We start from the raw sequence: 22403 nt of genomic DNA on the forward strand, positions 1-22403 counted from the left end.
CCTGCTCCTGGAAGAGATGACTGGCGCTTATGAAATTTCCTAGAACAGAGAGGGCCATCTCATCACCCCCTACTGGTGTACTTTGCTGGATCATCTGCTCTGGATGATACCCTAAACCAGACCTGTTTTTGTTGACAGGTAGCTCCAAGATTCTCCCTCATCCCTCCGGATGGCCTGCTTTTATTATCGTCTGAGCATCCTTTAGGGACGACATCGGGAGCTCAGTTTTTCCAGATTTTCTTCCACTAAGAGGATTCATCAACACATTGGCAATCTCGAATGCCTAAAAGGGTGTTTCGTGAATCTACCCATCCACTTCAACATATCGGAAGGAGGATAGCTGGCTAACCAGAATGTCTTCTTCTCCATCAATGGTGACCAACTTGTCACTGATGATAAACTTCAGTTTTTGATGGAGGATAGAGGTTACTGCCCCTGCAGCGTAGATCCATGGGCGGCCCAAAAGGCAGCTATATGCTGGATGGATATCCATCATATAAAAGGTCATGAAAAAAGTGTATGGCCCTATCTTGATAGAAAGATTCACCTCTCTAACGACGGACCGACGTGAACCGTTGAATGCCCGAACTATTAATGCATGAGGCTTCATCAGTAGGCCCTCTATTGTCACTTTAGTGAGGGAAATCTTTGGGAGCACGTTTAAAGAAGACCCTGTGTCCACCAGCACCCTAGACATTATCGTGTCAGCACACTCTATGGATATGTGTAAGGCTTTGTTATGATTTTTACCCTCGGGAGGCAACTCGTCATCGTAAAAGCCTAAGCATCCCTTCAAGGCTATATTAGCCACTACCCCTTCGAATTGATTGACTGTGATTTCTTGGGGCACATGGGCAGCACTGAGAAACTTGATTACAACATCTCGATGGGTTTCGGAGCACAGTAGTAATGATAATATAAAGATCTTGGGCGGTGTTTGGTTGAGCTGGTCAACCACTTTGTAGTCGCTTCTCTTTATGATGCGGAGGAACTCTTCCACATCATCCGACACAACTTTGCCTTAAGTTTGGGTTTGCCCCTGCTCCGGTTCGGCAGGTTGCTTATCCTTACTCTTGGTGTTAGCCCCAAGATTCTCTTTATCAAGTGGTGGTGGTGGTGCAGCGAATATGCGGCCGCTTCGGGTCGTGCCGCTAGTGCCTGTAATGTTTACCACTGGCTCTTGAACTTCCACTGGCTTTTGTAATTCAGCAGGCTTGGGAACCTCAAAGGGTACATGACTTACTAAAGTCTTCTGAGCTTTGGCAGTCCTCTCTTTGAGTCTTCGCCCATGCAGATAGGTTGTGGAGTTATAGTTCCAGGGGACGGCCTTGGTGCTTTCGTATGGGAAAGGAGTCGGTACAGTAATTACCAAGGGTGTTGTGGGAGCATTCTCAACAGGTGTTTGTACTGGATAGTAGGGTATCTCCAGAGTAGACACCTCGTTGGTTACCGAGGAAGGTTCTACTAAGAAGATGCCTTGATCTACCAGCATTTGAATACCTTTTCTAAGCTTCTCACAACCTTGTGGGGTATCCCCACATCGTGCACAGTCATCAATGCATCCAGGGAACATGTTCCTTAAGAGAAATTTTTCCTTCACTTCCAGTAACGGAGTCTTTATCATGTCGACCTTCGAGATATGGTCGACCACAGCAGACTCTTGAATCATGTTCACGGGATGTCCGGCTTGAGGAGGCATCCGATTATTGTTAACATTGGGCCCTGTAGGCGCGAATGATATGGCCTTTGAGTCAAGGAGATCTTGAACTTTATACTGGAATGCTTTACAATTATCAATAGTATGGCTGGGTGCCCTAGTGTGGAACTCACAGTGTACGTTTGCGTCGTAGCCCGGTGGGAGTGGGGACGGCGGAGGCCTGGCTTCCCTGAGCTTGATAAGAGAATTGTTCAACAGATGGTTTAGTAGTTGACTTCAGCTTATAGGAAGAGGACCGAGTCTTCTCTCTTGTCTTCTAGGACGTTGTTGGCCCGATGGGTATTGCTGATAATTGTTCGGCCTGGGGGCGTATGGCTGCTGGTACTGGACAGGCGGCTGACAAGGGGCTTGTTGTTGAGCAGCAGAAATGGCGTATGTCGGTGGTTGATAGTTGTTATGAGTCACTTCTGCGACTTGATAATATGGGGTTCGGTAAGCTTTACCCTTCCCCTTGAAGGTTGACGCAACGTTGGTTTCTCCCTCTTTTTTCTTGGGTAAGCCACTAAAGGGTTTCTTCGTCCCATTGGAAACATTAGCAGGGCTCGGGATTTTTCCAGCCTTTACACCGCTCTCAATCCTTTCGCCAGTAACTACCAGATCAGAGAACCCAGCTGACGTACTCCCTACTAGCTTCTTATAGTATGGGCCCTGAAGTGTTCCCATGAACATATAAACCATTTCCTTCTTAAGCATGGGAGGCTGGACCCTGGTAGCTAGGCCCCTCCAACGATGTGCATATTCTTTGAAGGATTCTTCAGGTTTCTGAGCCAAACTCTGAAGTTGTGTTCTATTCGGTGCCATGTCAGTGTTATACTGGTAGTGCTTCAAGAAAGCTTCAGCTAACTCTCTCCAAGAACGCACATGTGAGCGTTCAAGCTGCATGTACCATTTGAGGGATGCTCCGTTGAGATTGTCTTGAAAAAATGTATCAGTAACTTTTCACTGCCCGAATAAGCAGCCATTTTCCTGCAGTAATACCTGATATGGGTCTTGGGACAAGTATTTCCCTGATATTTGTCGAAGGCGGGTACTTTGAACTTAGCTGGGATCTTGATCCCTAGGACTAAGCACATATCTATAACCTCCAGCCCGAAGGTGTTAGGGCCCTCAATGGCTCGAACTCTTTCATCCATCATCTTGAGTTTCCTTTCAAGCTCAGTCTGTGGTGGCCCAAAAGGTTCGTACACTGACTTGTTCCTAGGCATGAAGAAGTCTCCATTGTGGTCCTCTGTACCAGCTTGGGAACCCCCATGGATAGGGACATGGTAGGTGTGAGCAGTATTTGGATTGGTAGGCATCCCTTCAATATGGGTCTGATTGGCGATTGGGACCCTATTCCCTATGATGGGATTCACAACGTTCATGTTGGCATTGGCTCCTGGGTTAACCTGACGATTCTCTTCTTGTCGATTGACGACATTCTGCATGATGTCCATGAGTTGCCCCAGTTGGGCCCTCACTTGAGCCATCTCCTCCTGTATGGCAATCTGGTTTTGCTTAATTCTTTCCATAACTATCTTTTTCTTAGCTCAGTGTTGTAGAAGTGGGAAGTCAGCTTGATGACGAGAGATACCGAATGAAAAGCCAAAATGATGGTGAGACCAATTGGATGTATTATGAAATGCATGGATAAATGATTGGTGCATGATGCATGTTCGTTCGTTTTTTTTAATTATCGGGGAAACCTTATACGATTCGTGATGCGACAGTAAAGCATTATAGAATAGACATAAAAAGTTGGAACACGGACTTCACTCAAATCAAGCATTTTTTATTCATGAATTTGATATTACAATCACAAAAGTATCAAGTAAAGTAATTCAAAACATGGAAAAGAAAACATGGATCTATGATCAAATGACGCGTTTTGCTTTTCGCTCATTCATCTCCTTTAACTCAACTTTGAACCTTTTCATCATTCGGTCACAAAGGTATAGGAATCAGAGTATGGAGTGGGGAGTGGTCTTCTCATCAGCATCCTCTAGGGCATCCTCTAGCTTCCAAGGAACTTCTTGGGTTAATTCGTTGCATAACCTTGCTAAGAAATCATATTAGGCTCGGTATAGAGCGGTTGCAGGTTGCAACAGGTTGATAGATCCAGCATAGGTGTCAAGAAGGCTATTCATCTGAGTCTTCTCCTTGAGCCAGCCCAAACTCTCATTCTTCAAAGCAGAAAAACGGCCTTTCCAGTGTTCGACACTTGTGATGGAAATCTCAACCTAGTGACACTTCTCTTTCCATATTTGAGGGGTAACATGGGAAACCCTTATTGCCTCCTCTTTGAGGCGACATTCCACTTCTATCTTGGACTTGGCCTCACGGAGGGAAAGCTTGAGATCCTGAATCTCCAGGTCGGACGCATCTCTCAATGCCTTTTTCTCCTTAACAGCCAACTCGAACCAATGGTGGTTGTCCCCTCGTTCTTTCTCCGTCTGTTTCAGTTGTTTGCGGAGAGAACTCAACCCCATATCTGCTTGAGCTAAACCCTCTTGGTATTTCTCCTTGAGATCTTCCTGAATTTTAGCCTTCTTTCTACTTTCTGACAAAATCTCGATATCCTCTTCACTCTTCCTTTTCAGCCTAGCATGGTCTCTATCCAATGCATTAAGCTTCAATCACAAGTCTTCATTCTCTTTAGTCAACTGTGTGATAGTTGCTTTCAGTGCATCCACTACTTCCTTAGAAGCATATACTGGTTCTGGCTCCAGAGGAGGAATCGGGACATCCACACTGTATGACATCTTGACTTCCTTGGCCCTTTGCACCACCCATTGGCGGTACGACTCTTTAGCTCGGCAATCACGCTTGCCTAGCTCTTTGCCCTTGTGATGAATCTGGGTTCAAGCTCTCTTAACCCTCTACAACAGAGTTGGGTTCTCTATTCCCACCTCCGGCAATATGAAGTCTTTCAGTAGTTTAACTCTCGGTCCGTTCTCCATTGGGTACCCCAATTGTCTTAGGGCCAATGAAGGGTTGTAATTAATGCAACCTCGTGGACCCATGAGTAGCACATTCGGGAAGTCTCCACAACTCATGATAACTTGCTCTACATTGGAGGCAAGAAGCTACCAAACTAAAGCTTTGGCGGTGAGAGAAGCAAACTTCTGCGACCATCTCAAATCTTTCAGGAAGTCCACCCAAGGCCCCTTCTGAGGCATATAAGATATGAGCCAAGTATACAACAATGAAGCACAGTTCAACACAACACCTTTTCTCTTCTCGTGCCTAGTATGCAAGCAGTAGTACATATCAGACACCAATGCAGGGACAGGATTCTCAGACACGAACGTACTGATGATGGAGTGGTTTATATAGTCGTCGTCATTTGGGAACAGTACGACTCCATAAATCAGTAGAGCAAGAATGGCACTGAAAGGAAGCCATTTCCCCTCTTTCTCCAAGGCCCATGCCTTTTCTTCTAAGAACTTTCTAGCGAACCCCCTAGGTCCCAGACCAAGGGAGACCTCTTCAATAGGTAGGTGGAGCGCTTCAGCGACTGATTCAGGCAGCAACGGTTCGCCCAACTTAGTGAAGGGAGGATGGTCCTTCACATACCAACGTAGGATCCTTTCATACTCTTCAATAGTCGGAGCCAACTGGAAGTCTTGGAACGTGAAACATCGGAGAGGTGGATCATAATACTGGGATAAGGCCACCAGAGCTGAGACTTCTATCGAAGTAGTGATGAGATCGAGGATCCGCCGATATTTGCAGATGAAGTTTTTCTTCTTACAAGGAGTGACCTTATTGCGGAGAGTTATCAGGGTATCCACTCTAGGAAGCTTGAACTTGAGTGGAAGGGTATTCCTTCTTTCTGAGCCCATCTTGGAATGTTCACTGCACAATCACAAACCTTTAGGGTTCTCCGAGAATAAGGCCCAATGTATGTATGCAAATGCAATATGTTGTGAATGCGTATGCTATAAGAGGACAGGATCACTGTAGATTCAAGGTGTGTTGAAGGTTAAATTTCCTTGTAAGAAACCCATGTACCCCTACAAGGTGAGTACTAAGACTTCTGAAGATGTTTAGATTCATGGGTCATGAGGCGAAAGTCTCGTCGTCGTCACAAAATACTTGTGGGCCAACAACACTTTCGGGATGACCTTCTCTAAGTGAAGTTTCCTTCAACCTCAAAAGCCAAGGATTGTCTAAAGGTCCTCGGAGTCATGGACCCTCTTTGGAAGAGTGACCGTCAACACGAACGTGACTCACGTGCCAGCCAAACTCCAAAAAGAATCTACTCCAGGCGAGGTCTTCGCACCTCCCCCTAAAGACAACTACGTCCTACGGGTCAATACGAATATCCCTCCTATCTTAAGTGAACTCTCTAAGCTTGTGTATTAGGCTTCTCACTCTATACTATCTATCCCACAATATCATAATAAGATATGTATAACAGGAATATATAACAGGAATGGATAAATAAAGCAATTAATAACAAAGAAAAAACATCCAAGGAAACGGATACATGCAAGATAGGCTTGACTCGCTTATGGGAACTCCATGGTCTCCCCAGCAGAGTCGCCAGCTGAAGCACCGCGAAATATACAGAGTCGCCGCCGGATTTTATTTATTCCAAAGGAAAGGGAAAATAGCGATAAAACCCCAAATGAGAGAAACGGTCTCGCAACCAAGAGAGGATTCAGAAGTCGGTTATGCAAGGGGAAGGTATTAGCACCCCTCACATCCATGGTACTCCATGGGAACCACTTGCTCGTATCAAATACGGATGGATGTTTATTTATCTATAAGTTGCTTGCTATCGGGAATGAGATGAGAGAATAAGATGGGAGAGAAAAAAAGTTTTAATTTAGTGTGCTCGCCAAGGATTTGGGCCATCGTGCCTACGTATCCCCATACGTGCAATAGGGAAGTCAGAGCTTCGTAGTTCGGCTCAAAAATGGTGTATTTGTTTGGTTATTTTTACTGAATATTATTGACGTTCGCGCGCTACTGTTCACTTGCTTATATACTCTATCATGGGAGCGGAAAGTATTTGGTTGTTTGCGGTAAAATGGAAACGCTTGGTTCGCACTCTAGCAGTTAAACATTACTTGCTCGCACATGGAGGCTTATGCTTCATTCACGGTAGAACGGAAGTAACACGTCCTTATTGAAAGGTTTTGAATAGAGTACACTAAGGCAAAAGATGATTTGATTTTTCGGGGTCGATTTTATGCATGGAGACAAGCATTAGACCCTTGGCTAGATACAATCAACGTCCAATAACTCGGGAGTTGAAAGGACAAGTTATCCTAACCATTCTTTTTCGTCCAAAAAGAGATTTGAATTGTGAAAGAATTTGGCAAGTTTAATCGTTGGAACTTAGAGGGAGACAAGACTCTAACCCTTGACTAAGTACAATCAACAATTAAAGTACTTGGGAATCGAGAGGACAATGGAATCCTAACTATTATTTTCCTTCCTCATAGCACCTAGATTTAACTTATTTGAATCATTAGATGTTTTAAGGGGGAAAGTCAAGTGTCGGGTCCTCAAGCTAGGTACGGTGCGACAACCCAATTACTTGAATGTTGTGTACAAACACGTACACCCCATTTGCATTCCAATTTGTTATGAAAATGGTTTTCAAAAAGGTATTTGACGTTGGATCAAGCATTTGAATTAATTATGAAGATAGTGAGTGGAGAATGGAGGTGAGAGATAGAATGAGTTTGGGAAGAGAATGGAGAAGATGTGAATAAAGGATCATGAGGTGGATGGATAATACTTGATATTGGATCGAGTATTCGCATTGCAATGGTGTGAGTTTTATTTGGAAAAACAACTTGACGTTGAATCAAGTACCTGTAGCGGGGTATTCGTTACCATTAGAGATATTGACTAAATCCAAGGTAAATCATACAAGTCGAGTCGCCACCGCACTTCTATTTATCCAAAGGAATGGTTAGAAAGCGAACAAAAACCTAAAAGTTTTATCGAATCAAAAACTAGTAAAAATGTCAGAGATCTGGGTAAGGGGGTTGGTTATGCAATGGGAAGGTATTAGGCACCCAAAGCATCCTAGGTACTCCTAGGGAGCCCTTTTCACATTTGTTGCAAAGGTTGTTGTTCTTTTTTTGAAAATTTATTTGTGCAAACATGATTGAAGGGATGAGAAAAGCGTGTATGTTTATCTAATTTACTACTTACTAAAAGAAGGGTCAAAAGAAAATGACTCGCACGGACGTCGCATCCACTGCATACGTATCTCATCTGAATCTGAGAATCAGAGTCTTCGTAGCTCGGCTACCTATGGGTTAAAGAGGAGTGTGCTCACTAAGACATCGCGTCTTATGCCTACGTATCTCATCTGGGATGAAAATCAGAGCAAAACGTTGTTCGACTAACTACGGGGTAAGGGTTGTGTTTTGGGGTGAACGACGTTACTATGCAATCTACCGGATGCTCGACCTTTGGAGACTTACTCGCCTGTAGTAGAAGGAGATAACGTGTTCTTAGGAGAAGAAAAATCAATGAGTTTGGGGTGTTTAGGGATGCTCATGCAAAAAGGCAGTCCTAGATGAAGGAACCGCGCTACCTTAAATGACATGCCACGAGAGGCTATACGAAACCTAAGAAATCGGTAACATGCGGGAAAAGTAAAGGGATCGAAAGATCTACCGTACGGATAAAGATCCTAAGTAACAGCAATTAGATAAATAAGAAACCCAAAGACTCTTCCAAGTTAAACACCATCAAAGAAAGCGAGTCAGTACAGGTAATCGGAATAGACCTCCAGGTGGTACCCCACAAATAAAGTGGAACACCAAGCAAGCTATCTCTGCAAGAGTCATAGGAGCCCTCACAAAACAAAACTCAACAAACAGGTTAGAGAAACAAGATAGGGTAATCAAGAGTTTCCCCCAAATCAAAATGTAACCACATGAATCATGCCATTAAAATTCACAAAAAGCTTACAAAAAGCAACCAAGGGTATGAGGCCTAAACCTCTTGTCAAACACATGCATCAAAAGGATATCAAATTCACCCATAATACCTCATACATTCAGAGCATTCAAATTAAAAGCATAAAGTAATGGGAATAAGGCAAACCTGACTGGAGAGATCGAATGAAATTGAATTGCCCGGTTGGGTTTGCAAAGCAATCTGAGGGTTTATATGAGGGGGAATTGGTTATTTTCCGATGAGTTCCCTTCAGTCTCTGGAGGTTGCTCTGAACTCTGTTAGCTCTTCTCTCACTATCTTTTTCCCTGCCAGGGTAATAGGAATAGAATTCTTTTGTTTCACTGAAACTCTGAATTTATAACCTGATTTTTGTGGACCTGTGGGCTCAAATGAGAGAGGCCCAAGTCCAAAAAATTTCTGTTATATTTTATTTATTTATTTATTTATTTATTTATTTATTTATTTATTTACTTTTTGTTTTTTTTTCGTTTTTTTTAAACACGTGGGTTTCGCCTAGCGAGCATGACAGTTCAAGAAATTCCTCTGAGCGTAGGTGATTCTGGTGGCTTTTCTTGGGACTCGCTAAGCGACCCATTCTGCTCGCCTAGCGAGCATGACAGCTCATGAACAAACTTTTGCTCCTTCAAGATTAACGTTTTGACTGACGAATAGACCCCATTTGAACCTGTTGGAAGTATCTCAAGCCATTCCCTTGTGTTGATTGATCATCTAAATAGAACCCACAGTGTCTTGGATGATACTCAAGCTTCAAACAAAAGATGTTAGTGACACATTTTTATGCTTTTGGTTAGTAAACAAAAGTAAGAGAAACAATGATGTATAATTCAAGCATGCTTGGTGATCTCAAACCAATCACAAGGAGTCCCACCCAAAGGCAAAGGGAACCAAGATGCTAAAGATCCTTGAGGCAATGCAAATGCAATGTTATGATGCCATGAGGGATCTTAGGGTCAAAATTGGGGTCTTACAGATGCCCCTATTTAAGGTCATTCTAGTCGGAGAAGGGAAGGTTAAAATCTTCATCTCGACGAGGTAGAATGGGCTTAAATAATAACAAAGAGACGAATTTTGGTCCCTAAGAGACCTCATGATGCAAATGTAGGTATGAAAAATGGTAGCACTCTGTGGAGATATGTGTCCACAAAAGCAAAGAAATCAGAAGCCACTGATAATCCATATAAGCAATTCACTCCATGGGACCAAGACCCTGGGGACTCTCCTGGGGATAGAAAAGGGATAAAAATGCGTAGGCAGGTCACGACTCAAAGCTTGGGGAACAGAATTCCAAAGGGAAATAAATCCATTGGAAAGACTCGAGCTGACTCGAAGATGCATGTATTGGGGAATATGCCAATACAGTAAAAAATTATCCACAGCGGATACTTCGGATAAAATCCAGATGAAAACAATCCACTAAGGGACTTCGCTGGGGATGTCCACAAGGACACTCCTGGGGAAGCAGCGGGACGAGGTATTACCGGTTACTGGGTAATAAGCTCAAGGAGACATGTGATCTGAACGCCAGGTATGAGGGTGAGAGATACAACATGCTCAGGAAGAGATGAATATCCAAGACCGGCATAAGGGTGAGAGATATCAAAACTTCAAAACTTCTGAGGAAAACCTAAAAGGTATACTTCAACTCATGGATTCTGACTCCACAGGGGACAAAAAGTCATAATAGGGAGCAGAGAGGAAGGAACACCAGGGATACCGGTTACTGGGCATATAATAGGTGACCAACCAAGGCGTGAATTGGGGAATATTCCCAAAACACTCATCATCCAAAAGAGGGCTAAAAGCAAACTCGATTACAGGATGGATATTCGAATCTACAAAGGGGATACGAATCTTACTCAACTGGGGAAGAACAAAAGGCTTCAGACCCGAGAGTGCATGAGATATACTATCTATTACCGTCAGAATGTAGATAATATACTCGCATGGACGATTATCCATAACCGGTTACTGGGTTAATAAAGGATAAATCGACCGAAAAGAAAAGGCATCGGGATACCGAAACTAGGTATATAATGATGACCAATTCAGGGGAGAAACAATCGTTACCAACAACAACAAGGTAGACGAGAGATGACCCGCTGGGGATAAATTGCGTAATCAGGGAAATTATCCAAGCAGATGAGGGGATATCATCACCGAATATTGGATGAAGATAACTGTCACCAATTAAAGATGAGCAAAAATAGTTACTCTGCAAAAAGGGAAGAAATAGGGTTTACAACTACCGGTATGAGGGTAGAGAAACACAGACTCCGCCGGGGATAATAATTACTAATTATTGAGCAATTATTCATTTACCACGGGGAAACAGGAAAAGAGTCTCAAGAGACCGATCTAGGATCAAACTAGATAGGCACACCAAATCAAGACTTATCCCGGTGAGGATATAACTCAATGGGGAAAACCATCCCAGTATATGTGTTGGGAATGAACAAAAACAATCAACATCCACGAGGATATAACCCGGTGGGGAATATGGAAGAAAGGATAAACGCTTTCTGCCTATGGAGCTGACTCTATATGGAGAGATTAGACACACACGTCTGCTTGGGGAAGTATATCACCAAATAGCAGGAGACAGCAAACAACGATATAGGGCAAAGAATGCAACATGAATATCTGAATGTTATAATTATGCATGTATATGCATGGTTTATGTATGATGTATGTTGACAAACAGACATATTTAACACAACCAGGTCCAGGAATCAACCACCCGGTACTACATCTCAAGAGAGAAAGCCAAGTTCACCGGAGAGTATCCAATCTGCTGGGGATCAGAGATACCAGGAAGCAAAGAACTCTGCAGGGGATGAATCATCAATCATTCCAGCTGGGGACGAGAGTTATCACAGACAAGGTCCACCACACCAACAACTCTACTTGGGAATCTATCCGAGGAGATAAAGGATTTATCGGGATCAACCACCAAATACCGCTCTTGCCCAAAGAGATCCAAGCTGCTGAGGAAGAAAGATTGCTACTCTACTGAAGGGAAGGGAGGTGACTCTCAACAAGCAATCCACTTGGTAGGATAAACCACAAGGGGTTCCGGAGGGAGGAGATACAGTCATGCCAGGAATATGGACAAAAATCTTACCCTGTTGGGGATCGTACCACCCTTGGGAGAGCACTGAGGATCTCCTAAGTATCCTTTCGTCATTGTGAATGTTCACTTTGTTTAAAAACAAATTATAAAAAAATTTGATCGTTTAAAACAATGATATTTTCTTAATCAAAACATGCAAAACATTTGTTGAATAGAAACAGATAAGAGTGCCAATAATTGGATAAAAGGCTCAAATTTATTTGATAGAATGGTAGTCTACGAATGGCAAGACTCCATAGATCTTTACAAATTTGAAATTGGTGATATATATATTGGAAAAGGGCTACATTGAACATAATGACCATTTCTCCACCAATTCTAAATCCGATGTATTTGAAGCTTTGGCTGATAATGAGCAAGGATTTCTGACGGACGATAGTTGTAGAACAAAGTCTTGTCAGGATGCAGTTACTTGTCAAATCCCTAATTTTTGCCTAGATTGCCCCGGGATGAGGTACTCAATCTAGCGGGATACATATATCATTATTATATATTTTTTGTGTCTCAAACTTTTGCCTGGATCGCCCTTTCGGGTTTTCAATCCACCGAGACGCTCATTTTTGCCTAAGCCGCCCTTTCAGGTTTTCAACTTAGCGAGCTATTTATTTTTTTATTTTTTTAGGCGAAGTATTTCTTGACTGCATCTGAATTCACAGGACGAGTGAAATCCTCCCCATCCATAGTTGTAAGTATCAAAGCACCGCCTGAAAAGGCTCTCTTAACAACATACGGACCCTCATAGTTCGAAGTCCACTTGCCCCTGGAATCGGGCGCGAAAGATAAAACTTTCTTAAGCACAAGGTCACCTTCTCGGAACACACGAGGCTTGACCTTCTTATCAAAAGCTTTCTTTATCCTCTGCTGATATAACTGACCGTGGCACATGGCAGTCAATCTCTTTTCTTCTATCAAGTTCAGCTGGTCATAACGACTCTGAACCCATTCAGCATCAGTCAACATGGCCTCCATCAAGACTCTCATTGATGGTATCTCCACCTCTACTGGGAGTACCGCCTCCATGCCATAAACAAGAGAGAAAGGGGTTTCCCCTGTTGAAGTGCGGACAGATGTACGATAGCCATGCAAAGCGAATGGCAACATCTCATGCCAATCTTTGTACGTAACAACCATCTTCTGGATAATTTTCTTGATATTCTTGTTAGCAGCTTCAACAGCCCCATTCATCTTGGGTCTGTACGAAGAAGAATTATGATGTGCAATCTTGAATTCACTACACAGCTCTTTCATCATCTTGTTATTCAAGTTAGATCCATTATCAGTAATGATCTTATCTGGCACACCATATCGGCATATGATTTGATTCTTGATAAACTTCACGACCACCTGCCTGGTCACATTTGCATACGACGCCGCTTCAACCCACTTGGTGAAGTAATCAATTGCTACGAGAATAAATCTGTGTCCATTGGACGCTTTCGGCTCTATCATGCCAATCATGTCAATTCCCCACATGGAGAAAGGCCATGGTGATGAGATCACATTCAAAAGTGTCGGGGGAATATGAATCTTATCAGCATAAATCTGACACTTGTGGCATTTCTTCACAAATTTGCAGCAGTCAGACTCCATTGTCAGCCAATAGTAGCCTGCTCTCAACATCTTTCTAGCCATGGCATGTCCATTGGAATGAGTACCAAATGAGCCCTCATGGACCTCAGTCATCAACAGGTCTGCTTCGTGTCTATCCACGCATCTGAGCAGAACCATGTCAAAATTTCTTTTGTAAAGCACTTCGCCATTGAGGTAGAAACTGCCTGACAATCTCCTCAAAGTCTTCCTATCTTTTACAGATGCCCCAGGCGGGTAAATCTGGCTCTGAAGGAAACATTTGATATCATAATACCACGTCTTATCATCTTTTACTTCTTCTACTGCAAATACATGAGCTGGTCTGTCCAAGTGCATCACGGTGATATTGGGGACTTTATTCCACAATTTAACCACAATCATTGAAGCAAGCGTAGCAAGAGGATCTGCCATCCGATTCTCATCTCGAGAAATATGATGGAAGTCAACCTCAGTAAAGAACGTTGAAATCCTCCTCGCATAATCTCTGTATGGAATGAGGCCAGGCTAATTCGTTTCCCATTCACCCTTAATCTGATTAACAACGAGGGCCGAATCACCATATACATCAAGATGCTTGATCCTTAGATCAATACATTCCTCCAATCCCATAATACAGGCCTCATACTCAGCCATATTATTCGTGCATTTGAAAGTTAGCCTTGCTGTAAAAGGAATATGCGCGCCCTGAGGAGTAATAATCACGGCCCCAATACCATTTCCATACTGATTTACAGCGCCATCAAACACCATACTCCATCTGGAACCAGGCTCTAGCCCTTCATCAAGTGTAGGCTCATCGCAATCTTTCACTTTCAAATACAAAATTTCCTCATCCGGGAAGTCATACTGAACTGACTGATAATCTTCAATAGGCTGATGTGCCAAATGGTCAGCCAAGATACTACCTTTAATAGCCTTCTGAACTCGATACTCAATATCATACTCAGATAACAACATCTGCCAACGGGCAATTCTCCCTGTTAAAGCAGGCTTCTCGAAGATGTACTTGATTGGATCCATTCTGGATATCAACCAAGTCGTATGATTTATCATATACTGGCGTAAGCGCTTAGCAGCCCAAGCCAAAGCATAACATGACTTTTCAAGCATTGAGTATCGAGACTCACAATCAGTGAACTTGTTACTCAGGTAGTAAATAGCATACTCCTTCTTCCCTGATTCGTCTTGCTGACCAAGGACACAACCCATCGAGTCTTCAAGAACAGTCATATACATGATCAAAGGTCTTCCCTCTACAGGCGGAGACAGAATCGGAGGCTCAGACAGATATTCTTTAATACTGTCGAAAGCTTTCTGGCAATCCTCGGTCCAATCATGGGACTGATCTTTCCGGAGGAGCTTGAATATAGGCGCACATGTGGCAGTCATGTGGGATATGAATCTGGAGATATAATTCAAGCGGCCAAGAAAACCTCGGACTTGCTTCTCAGTTTTGGGCGCAGGCATCTCTTGTATTGCTTTGACCTTTGCAGGATCAACCTCAATACCTCTTTCACTAACAATGAAGCCCAATAACTTGCCAGAACGGACTCCAAATGTACACTTGTTGGGATTCAGACGAAGCTTATATTTCCTCAAACGCTGGAAAAGCTTCAACAAATGCTCTACATGTTCAACTTCCGTTCTTGACTTAGCAATCATATCGTCAACATATACCTCAATCTCCTTGTGCATCATATCATGAAACAAGGTGGTCATAGCTCGTTGATACGTAGCTCCGGCGTTCTTCAAACCGAAGAGCATTACTCGATAACAAAATGTTCCCCAAGGTGTGATGAATGTTGTCTTCTCCATATCCCCGGGTGCCATCTTAATCTGATTATATCCGTAAAATCCGTCCATAAACGAGAAGACATTGAATTTAGTTGTATTGTCTACCAACATATCAATATGTGGTAGAGGGAAATCATCTTTCAGACTAGCTTTATTCAAGTCTCTATAGTCCACACACATCCGGACTTTTCCATCTTTCTTAGGCATGGGCACAATATTGGTCACCCATTGAGGATATATAGAAGTCACCAGGAACCCCGCATCAATTTGCTTCTGAACTTCCTCTTTGATCTTCACTACCATATCAGGATGAGTTCTTCTGAGTTTCTACTTCACAGGCACGCACTCAGGCTTTAAAGGTAGGAAATGTTGCACAATATTAGTATCTAGACCAGGCATGTCTTCATATGACCAGGCAAAGACGTCAACATATTCTCGTAGCAACTTAATCAACCCCTTCTTAACAGATTCTTCCAGAAGTGCCCCAATCTTTACCTCTCGCACACAATCTTCAGACCCCAAGTTGACTGTTTCCAGATTCTTAAGATGAGGATGAATAATCTTCTCTTCATACTCAAGTAGTCGGGTGATCTCATCGGGAATCTCTTCAATATCATCTTCCTCTGCCTCAAATACAGGGAATTCAAAATTGGGAGATGGTGTTGGGTCATTATGTTCAATGGGTTTAGAAATCAACCTGCATAATGATTTTGGATATGAAAAGATTTAGAATTCAAACAAGGCAAATCATTATGCAGATGAAAAGATTGATTTTATTCTTTTTTAGGGTTTTATGTGATCACCAATTTCGTGCAAAAAGCAAAAAGGGAAAATAATTTGGAAAAACAAACATTTAGCATGAATTTATTAATGAAACTATCATTGAATTTATATTGCCAACAATGTTATCACTCCTCCTTTTGGCATGGGAGAAGGGTTTTTAAACAAAGTGATCATTACGTTGACTTATGGACAACTGTTGGAATATCCACAACGATCCAATTGTTGCAGACCCCTCCAGGGATGATGAAATTGCCAGAATCCTCTGCATCTTCTTCTAAAACGGCAGCAGCCTTCTCATCTAGACCAGTGTGGATGAAACCTCCACTCTTGAATAACCCTTGCTTGTTGAAAGTACTAGAAGAAAAACCTATGCCAGCCCGGGACTCGTTGTCTTCTAACTCAATCATTTTTCCTAAACCAGTGGTTGCACTGTAAGACCCCAATTTTGTCCCTAAGATCCCTCATGGCATCATATCATATCATTTCATTGCCTCAAGGATCATTGTGCACCTTGCCTCCTTCCCAGTGGGTGGGTCATCTTTTGAGAGTGGTTCTTGATCACCAAGCATATTTTGCATTTGTATATCATTGCTTTTTATTTGTTCACTAACCAAAAGTACAAAAATATGTCATCTAACCCTTGTCTTGCAGATGAAGCAATCAACAGTTAAAGCAATCAAAGGCAGCCATTGAGCAATAGATGGTGGCCATTCTTGAGAATTTGGGCACCATGATCATTCATAAGAGTTCATATAAGCTGTGATATCATTTTGAATCAGAATCTCAAGTGGTAGAGGCTTGAATCTCATCAAGGCATTCTTCAGTCAACTGAAACCCTAGCCAGTCAACTGCAAAGTCAACAGTGGATTTGGAGGTGGGAAGAGCCTAGAAATACTTCATTCATGTTCAAACAAGTCTCATTTGATATTTCAAACATCAACATTGAAGAAAATAAAGTCAGGTCAAAACTTTCCAAAAATAGAAAGTGACCTATAATTCAAAATTGCCAAAAATGGAAAGGTTTTCTCCTCAAGATTACATGACCAAAAATGCTTCAAATGAAATTTTGTTGAACATGAAAGTTGTAGATCTTTCTCTCCCATTTCCAAAATGTCCAAGAACATCAATTTCTCATTTGTGGTTGAAGAGATATGATCAAAACATGGCCAAGTGTGGATTGAACTTCAAAAGGGCATAACTTCTCAACCAAATGGCCAAATGGAGTGGTTCTTTTTGCTAAATTCCTCTCTTGAACTCTATTATCCAAATCTTGCATTACATTGCATCATTTCTCATTTCATGATCATTTGTAAAAATCTTGATTTTTGGAGGGAATTTCTAAAATTCAAAATTGGTAATTCATTTGAATATTTTACAATTGCCAATAGCTCCAAAATGTCATTTTAAGTGAATTTGAACTAAATTCGTGCACTGTTCATGCACCATGCACATGCATAAGGGTGAAATGCAATTTTGTCCAAACACCTCAAACTTTGCTAATTTCAATTACCATTTGTTAATCTTGTTTAAGCATGCCTAATTAGGAGTATATAACCTTAAACCCTAACAGAATTCTGTAACTACAATTCACAAAACTCAGATCTAGAATTTTTCTCTCAAATTTCTCTCAAATTTTTCTCTCATTTCTTCAAAGCAATTGCATAATCCTTGCTCAGTTCATCATCTAGCATCATCACTGATCATTATTCAAGCCAAGAACCACTTGAATTCATGCAAATTTGGAGCTGCTCAAAGTAAGAACAACAATGGTGAAGTCTTGAATCTGTGGAATCGTGCATAGCTGAGCTTCGATCTTCCTTCTAATCATCTTCATAAGCATTGTAGAAGAGTTTTCAAGCATCACCAGGCCTCGAATCCAGCTGAATCAAATTCTGTTTCTACAAGAGGTCACAAATTCACTTTCATAATTCTGTTTTTAGTTGACATAATGTGATAGATCTTTGATTGCTGGTTAGTTTAGGCTTTGAATCGTGTGAATCCGTGCCATATTGAGTGAGAAAGGTTGATTTGAAGTTTGGTTGATGATTATGATTTCATTCGATTCTTGCATGTTATGATGATTTTGGATGTGAATGTGTGTTGATTTTTAGTGTATGATGTTAGATCTTTGCAATGCCATGCTTAATTCGTGTTTCTGGAACATTTGGAAATTTCTGGAAAATTGTTGATGAAGATCATGAAGATCTTCATCGTGTTCTTGATTTGCTGCACATTACCTACGGATTTTCCTATAACCTTCATCGCCTTTGCTGCGAATTTTCCTACGTGTTCTTCAGCTTTACCTGCGGATTTGGCTTTTGCATGCATGCACGTGTGGCTAGGGTTTAGGTTAAACGACGGCGTTTAAGCTAGCGCGCGCTTTTCATTTCAAACTTTGCATCCCTTCGATTCCGGCCTACAGCATTCTTCCAAAAGGCCATTTGCATTTTATTCATTGTTCTTCATGTCATTCCACATGCTTCATCATGGTTTTTTTTGTTTTTTTCTTCACTTAAAAAAATCATAACTCAATGAATACTCATCCAAATGACATGATATTTTTTGCATCTTGATCCTCATCATGTCTACTATTTTTTGGCTATTTTTCCAGAATTTGTGCACGGTTGAAAAATGTTTTGGCCTAGGGTTTATGTATGCATATGCCATCTTGTACCTTGCTTGCCATATTTGTTGTGAAATGATGAATATTAATCCAATGGATCTGAAAACTAACATGCTTAAACTAGACATCTTGCTGGTAATTTTGGTGTTGAGTTTGCATTTTTAGCATTTATGGTTGTTGAAATATGATCTGGTTAATGTAGGTGTGACAATGTGTGTCACACCTTTGCTTTCTCAACGTGTGAATTTTCTTTGCCATTCCAAATGAACTCCAAATGATCTGATTTTTTTTGTGATACTTCTTCTGGATGTTAGGATTTCTCATGAAAATTTTGTGGAATTTTTGGATTCATTTCGGATTTTTTGGGATTTTTCTTTCTGGATTATCATGATTGAACTTTTGAATAGTCATGAACTTCAATGATTTGGGAAATGCTTATGCTTTATCATATGAACTTGAAATGTTACACATTGTTTCTAGACACTTTGAAGTATATTATAGCTTTGGTTTGAGGTCTTTACCATTTGTCATCTCTGTTTTAGGATTGTCTTAAGTTGATGTACCATTTGTGGTCCTATTTGAGCTTGTTTGTGCTTACCTTGACTTGATGAATTTGATTGCCATGCTTATACTTGTTCAAATGCCATGATGTTTGGTGTGTTGATCATTTGATGTGTCCTGTTTAGCCATGATTTTTCTTGAGATTTATTGAGCCATTTTGGAATTAATATGCATTTGTTCATTATGTTGCTTCAATGTGGTTTCAACTTGCATACCTTGACATGCTTTGATTGTGAAATTCTTTTGGTAATTGATAATGATATGAGACCTTTTGGATTGTCTTAAGATGTGTTTGAGGTTGATTCATGTTAATTTTTAGCCTCTATTTTAAATTTTTTCTCCATCTTTGACCCTAGGCTTTGTCCTAGTGGTTTGTTGCTCATGTTTGAAGCTTTGTTTCAGGTTACACATACAAGTTACACAATTGATGATGCCTCATCTTGAGAGCATTTGATATTTGCTTTTGCTTACTAATGTGTGTTTTGTAGGGCTGTTGACTCAATTGAGTTTGACTTTTGGTTTCCACATTGTGTTTATTGGTTATCTGTTGCATTAACTGTTGGTTGATTGTCTGTATAGTATACTGATTTGTTTGATTTTTCCACAGGTACATAAGTTGCTTAAGTTCACTTTGAACTTGCTTTTGCTTGGTTGCTTAACCACTTAGGTATAATTTCTCTTCTTCATGTAGTCTGGAAGACCTGGTCTGTTATGTGGCCAGGCACCTGTCTGAAGTCCTCCCTAAGAGGCAATGCTTGTGATTGTTTACTCTTTGTGCTAAGCAGGAAAAGTCCTTTGATAAGGCAATTGGTAGATAGAAGAGATGTGTAGTCCATCTCCTACTATTCAGTGTGTCATCCCTTTGCTCACATTACATGTTGATGCATTGTGGATCTTAACCCAAGATCTATAGAGTCATTCACTTGTGGAGAGAGTTCCAACTTTCTGAACTCCCACACCTTCTAATATTCAAAGCTCTCCCAGGCCAGGGATAAGAGCTATGAGGCACACCCCTCATCTCCATTTCATCTGCTTCACCTTAACTCTCAATGTTAAGGTTAAGAGCACAACTTACCCCGTTCCAGTTGACTGTAAATTCTAACCTTGATTGAGCTTAATTGCTTGTATATAGTGTGTGCTAACTGACTTGATTGTCTGCTTACTTGATTCATCTGTGCATATGTGCTTGAGTGTGCCTTAGTGCATTTATCATCATCATTTGTATATCATTTCATAAGCTTTGCTTTATAGCACTTTTTTGCTTTGTCCATGGAGGAGACAAGCATAAGTCCATTACTTGGCAGTGGTTCCAATGATATGGTGTGAGACTAGTATAAGTCCATTGATTGGCATCCGGTATCATTGTTTTGTTTTAGGAGATTGGTGTAAATCCATTGATTGGTATCCGGTATCCATGTTTGTTTGTGAGATTGGTATAAGTCCATTGATTGGCATCTGGTATCATTGTTTTGTTTTAGGAGATTGGTGTAAATCCATTGATTGGTATCCGGTATCCATCTTTGTTTGTGAGATTGGTATAAGTCCATTGATTGGCATCCGATATCACCTTGCTTTGCATTTGCTTATTTGCATTGTTGCCTCATTCCAAAGGACACACTTGAATTATCTACATATGATTTCAAGAGGTGAACATCTAAGAAGTTTTACTTCCTCACCCTTCCATTTTTGTGTGTGTTTTCAAAACTCCCTTTTCACATGTTAATTCAAAAACTTTGACAAATATTGTGCAAACATTCTCATTTCTTTTCAAACTAGAAACCTAGGCACTATGCCTTTGACTTTTTCAAACTCCATTTTCATAATACTTCTTTGAATCAAATTCTAATCATACCTTGGCCATACTTTTCATGAATACTCAAATCAATTAATCTCACTCATTCAATTGTTTTGTGGCCCAAGCCCACTTCTCATTCAAGTTTTCATGCATTAGCCATAGGTTTGATTTATCCTAGTTGGTTGATGTTAATCTCACCTTTTGTCCTTAGTGATCGAACTGTAAGACTTCCGTACTGAAAACAGGGTTAACCCCTCTAGTACGTCGAAGTTGTTCTCACGTGGTGGACTTGTTGTTTGTATAAGGTTGAGTTTTCTCCCGTGGATAACGAAAGACCTTAGGGCTTTTGTTTTAAAATGAACCCACTCATATTTTGGAAATCTTTTAGCCGAACTACGGCGTTTTGATCCTTACCTTCCATGGAAAGGTACGTAGGCAACGGGTTCATCCGTTCAAACACAAAAATAATAAAACTTGTATATTCTTTTCTCATCTTCCCAATCATGTTTACACAATATGTCATAAACAAATAAACATTTTTATACAACAAGTGTGAAAAGGGCTCCCTAGGAGTACCTAGGACGTTTTGGGTGCCTAACACCTTCCCATTGCGTAATTAACCCCCTTACCCAGATTCTCTGATCTTTTCATTAGTTTTCTATGTGTAAAACTTCTTAGGCTTTTGTTCGCTTTTTAGCCATTCCTTTGGATAAATAAAAGTGCGGTGGCGACTCGATTCTTTGTATGCTTTGCTTTTGATTTAGTCAATAAATCATAAAGTGACGAATACACCGCTACATGCACCACGCTCAATGGCCAGCTTTGCATCTTTGTAGGAAGCAAATGAAGGAGTTCTCTTCTCAATAGGCTCAGCAATAGATAAAGCTTGGAAAGGAGCTCCAACTTCAACCTCAGCATCTATATAAGAGAAGGAAGACACATGGCTAACCAGGAGAGCCCTTTCTCCCCCTACCACCACCTACTTCTTGTTTTTCACGATTTCAATTTCTGGTGTAGGGTGGACGTCACGGCGCCTGCCTCGTGAATCCATGGTCTGCCTAAGAGACAACTATACGATGGGTGAATGTCCATAACCTGGAAGGTAATCTGGAAATCACTTGGCCCGATATTGACTGGGAGATCAACTTCCCCAATCACAGTTTTGTGAGACCCATCGAAAGCCTTCACAACTACTCCACTCTGCCTCATGGGAGGCCCTTGATATGATAGCTTTGAGAGAGTGGACTTTGGCAATACGTTCAATGATGACCCGGTGTCCATCAACATATTGGACATGGCGCCGTCTTTGCAATTCATAGATTTGTGTAAAGCCAAGTTGTGGTCTCTTCCCTCCTTAGGGAGATCAGAGTCACAAAAGCTCAGGTTGTTGCAAGCAGTAATGTTTGCAACAATGCTATCGAGTTGCTCCAAAGTGACATCGTGATCTACATATGCCACATCCAACACCTTTTGCAAA

At 41.3% G+C, this 22403-nt stretch overlaps 3 protein-coding genes across 3 annotated transcripts; all 3 read right to left on the reverse strand.

The window, feature by feature from the left end:
* Nucleotides 1–1021: 1021 nt before the first annotated feature.
* Nucleotides 1022–2518, reverse strand: LOC127094961 (uncharacterized). The gene is made up of 2 exons (XM_051033716.1): nucleotides 2043–2518; nucleotides 1022–1886 (listed from the first exon to the last, which is right to left on the reverse strand). The coding sequence occupies exons 1-2, from the start codon at nucleotides 2516–2518 to the stop codon at nucleotides 1022–1024; spliced, it is 1341 nt and encodes a 446-aa protein (XP_050889673.1).
* A 38-nt stretch (nucleotides 2519–2556) lies between these two features.
* LOC127094962 (uncharacterized) lies at nucleotides 2557–3228 on the reverse strand. The gene has a single exon (XM_051033717.1). It carries the CDS (start codon nucleotides 3226–3228, stop codon nucleotides 2557–2559), a length of 672 nt encoding a protein of 223 aa, XP_050889674.1.
* A 1554-nt stretch (nucleotides 3229–4782) lies between these two features.
* LOC127094963 (uncharacterized) lies at nucleotides 4783–5541 on the reverse strand. Its single transcript, XM_051033718.1, has one exon. It carries the CDS (start codon nucleotides 5539–5541, stop codon nucleotides 4783–4785), a length of 759 nt encoding a protein of 252 aa, XP_050889675.1.
* Nucleotides 5542–22403: the final 16862 nt, after the last annotated feature.

This window comes from Lathyrus oleraceus, chromosome 6 (genome assembly GCF_024323335.1).
Source record: "Lathyrus oleraceus cultivar Zhongwan6 chromosome 6, CAAS_Psat_ZW6_1.0, whole genome shotgun sequence".
Taxonomy (NCBI): domain Eukaryota; kingdom Viridiplantae; phylum Streptophyta; class Magnoliopsida; order Fabales; family Fabaceae; genus Lathyrus; species Lathyrus oleraceus.

What these genes read in the sequence shown, in the direction of transcription:
- LOC127094961 (XM_051033716.1), bottom strand. Translation starts at nt 2,518, where the DNA reads ATGGCACCGAATAGAACACAACTTCAGAGTTTGGCTCAGAAACCTGAA. An exon ending in CCTTGTCAGCCGCCTGTCCA is followed by an intron (nt 1,887 to 2,042) that starts GTACCAGCAGCC and finishes TATCAAGCTCAG; the next exon opens with GGAAGCCAGGCCTCCGCCGT.
- LOC127094962 (XM_051033717.1), bottom strand. Translation starts at nt 3,228, where the DNA reads ATGGAAAGAATTAAGCAAAACCAGATTGCCATACAGGAGGAGATGGCT.
- LOC127094963 (XM_051033718.1), bottom strand. Translation starts at nt 5,541, where the DNA reads ATGGGCTCAGAAAGAAGGAATACCCTTCCACTCAAGTTCAAGCTTCCT.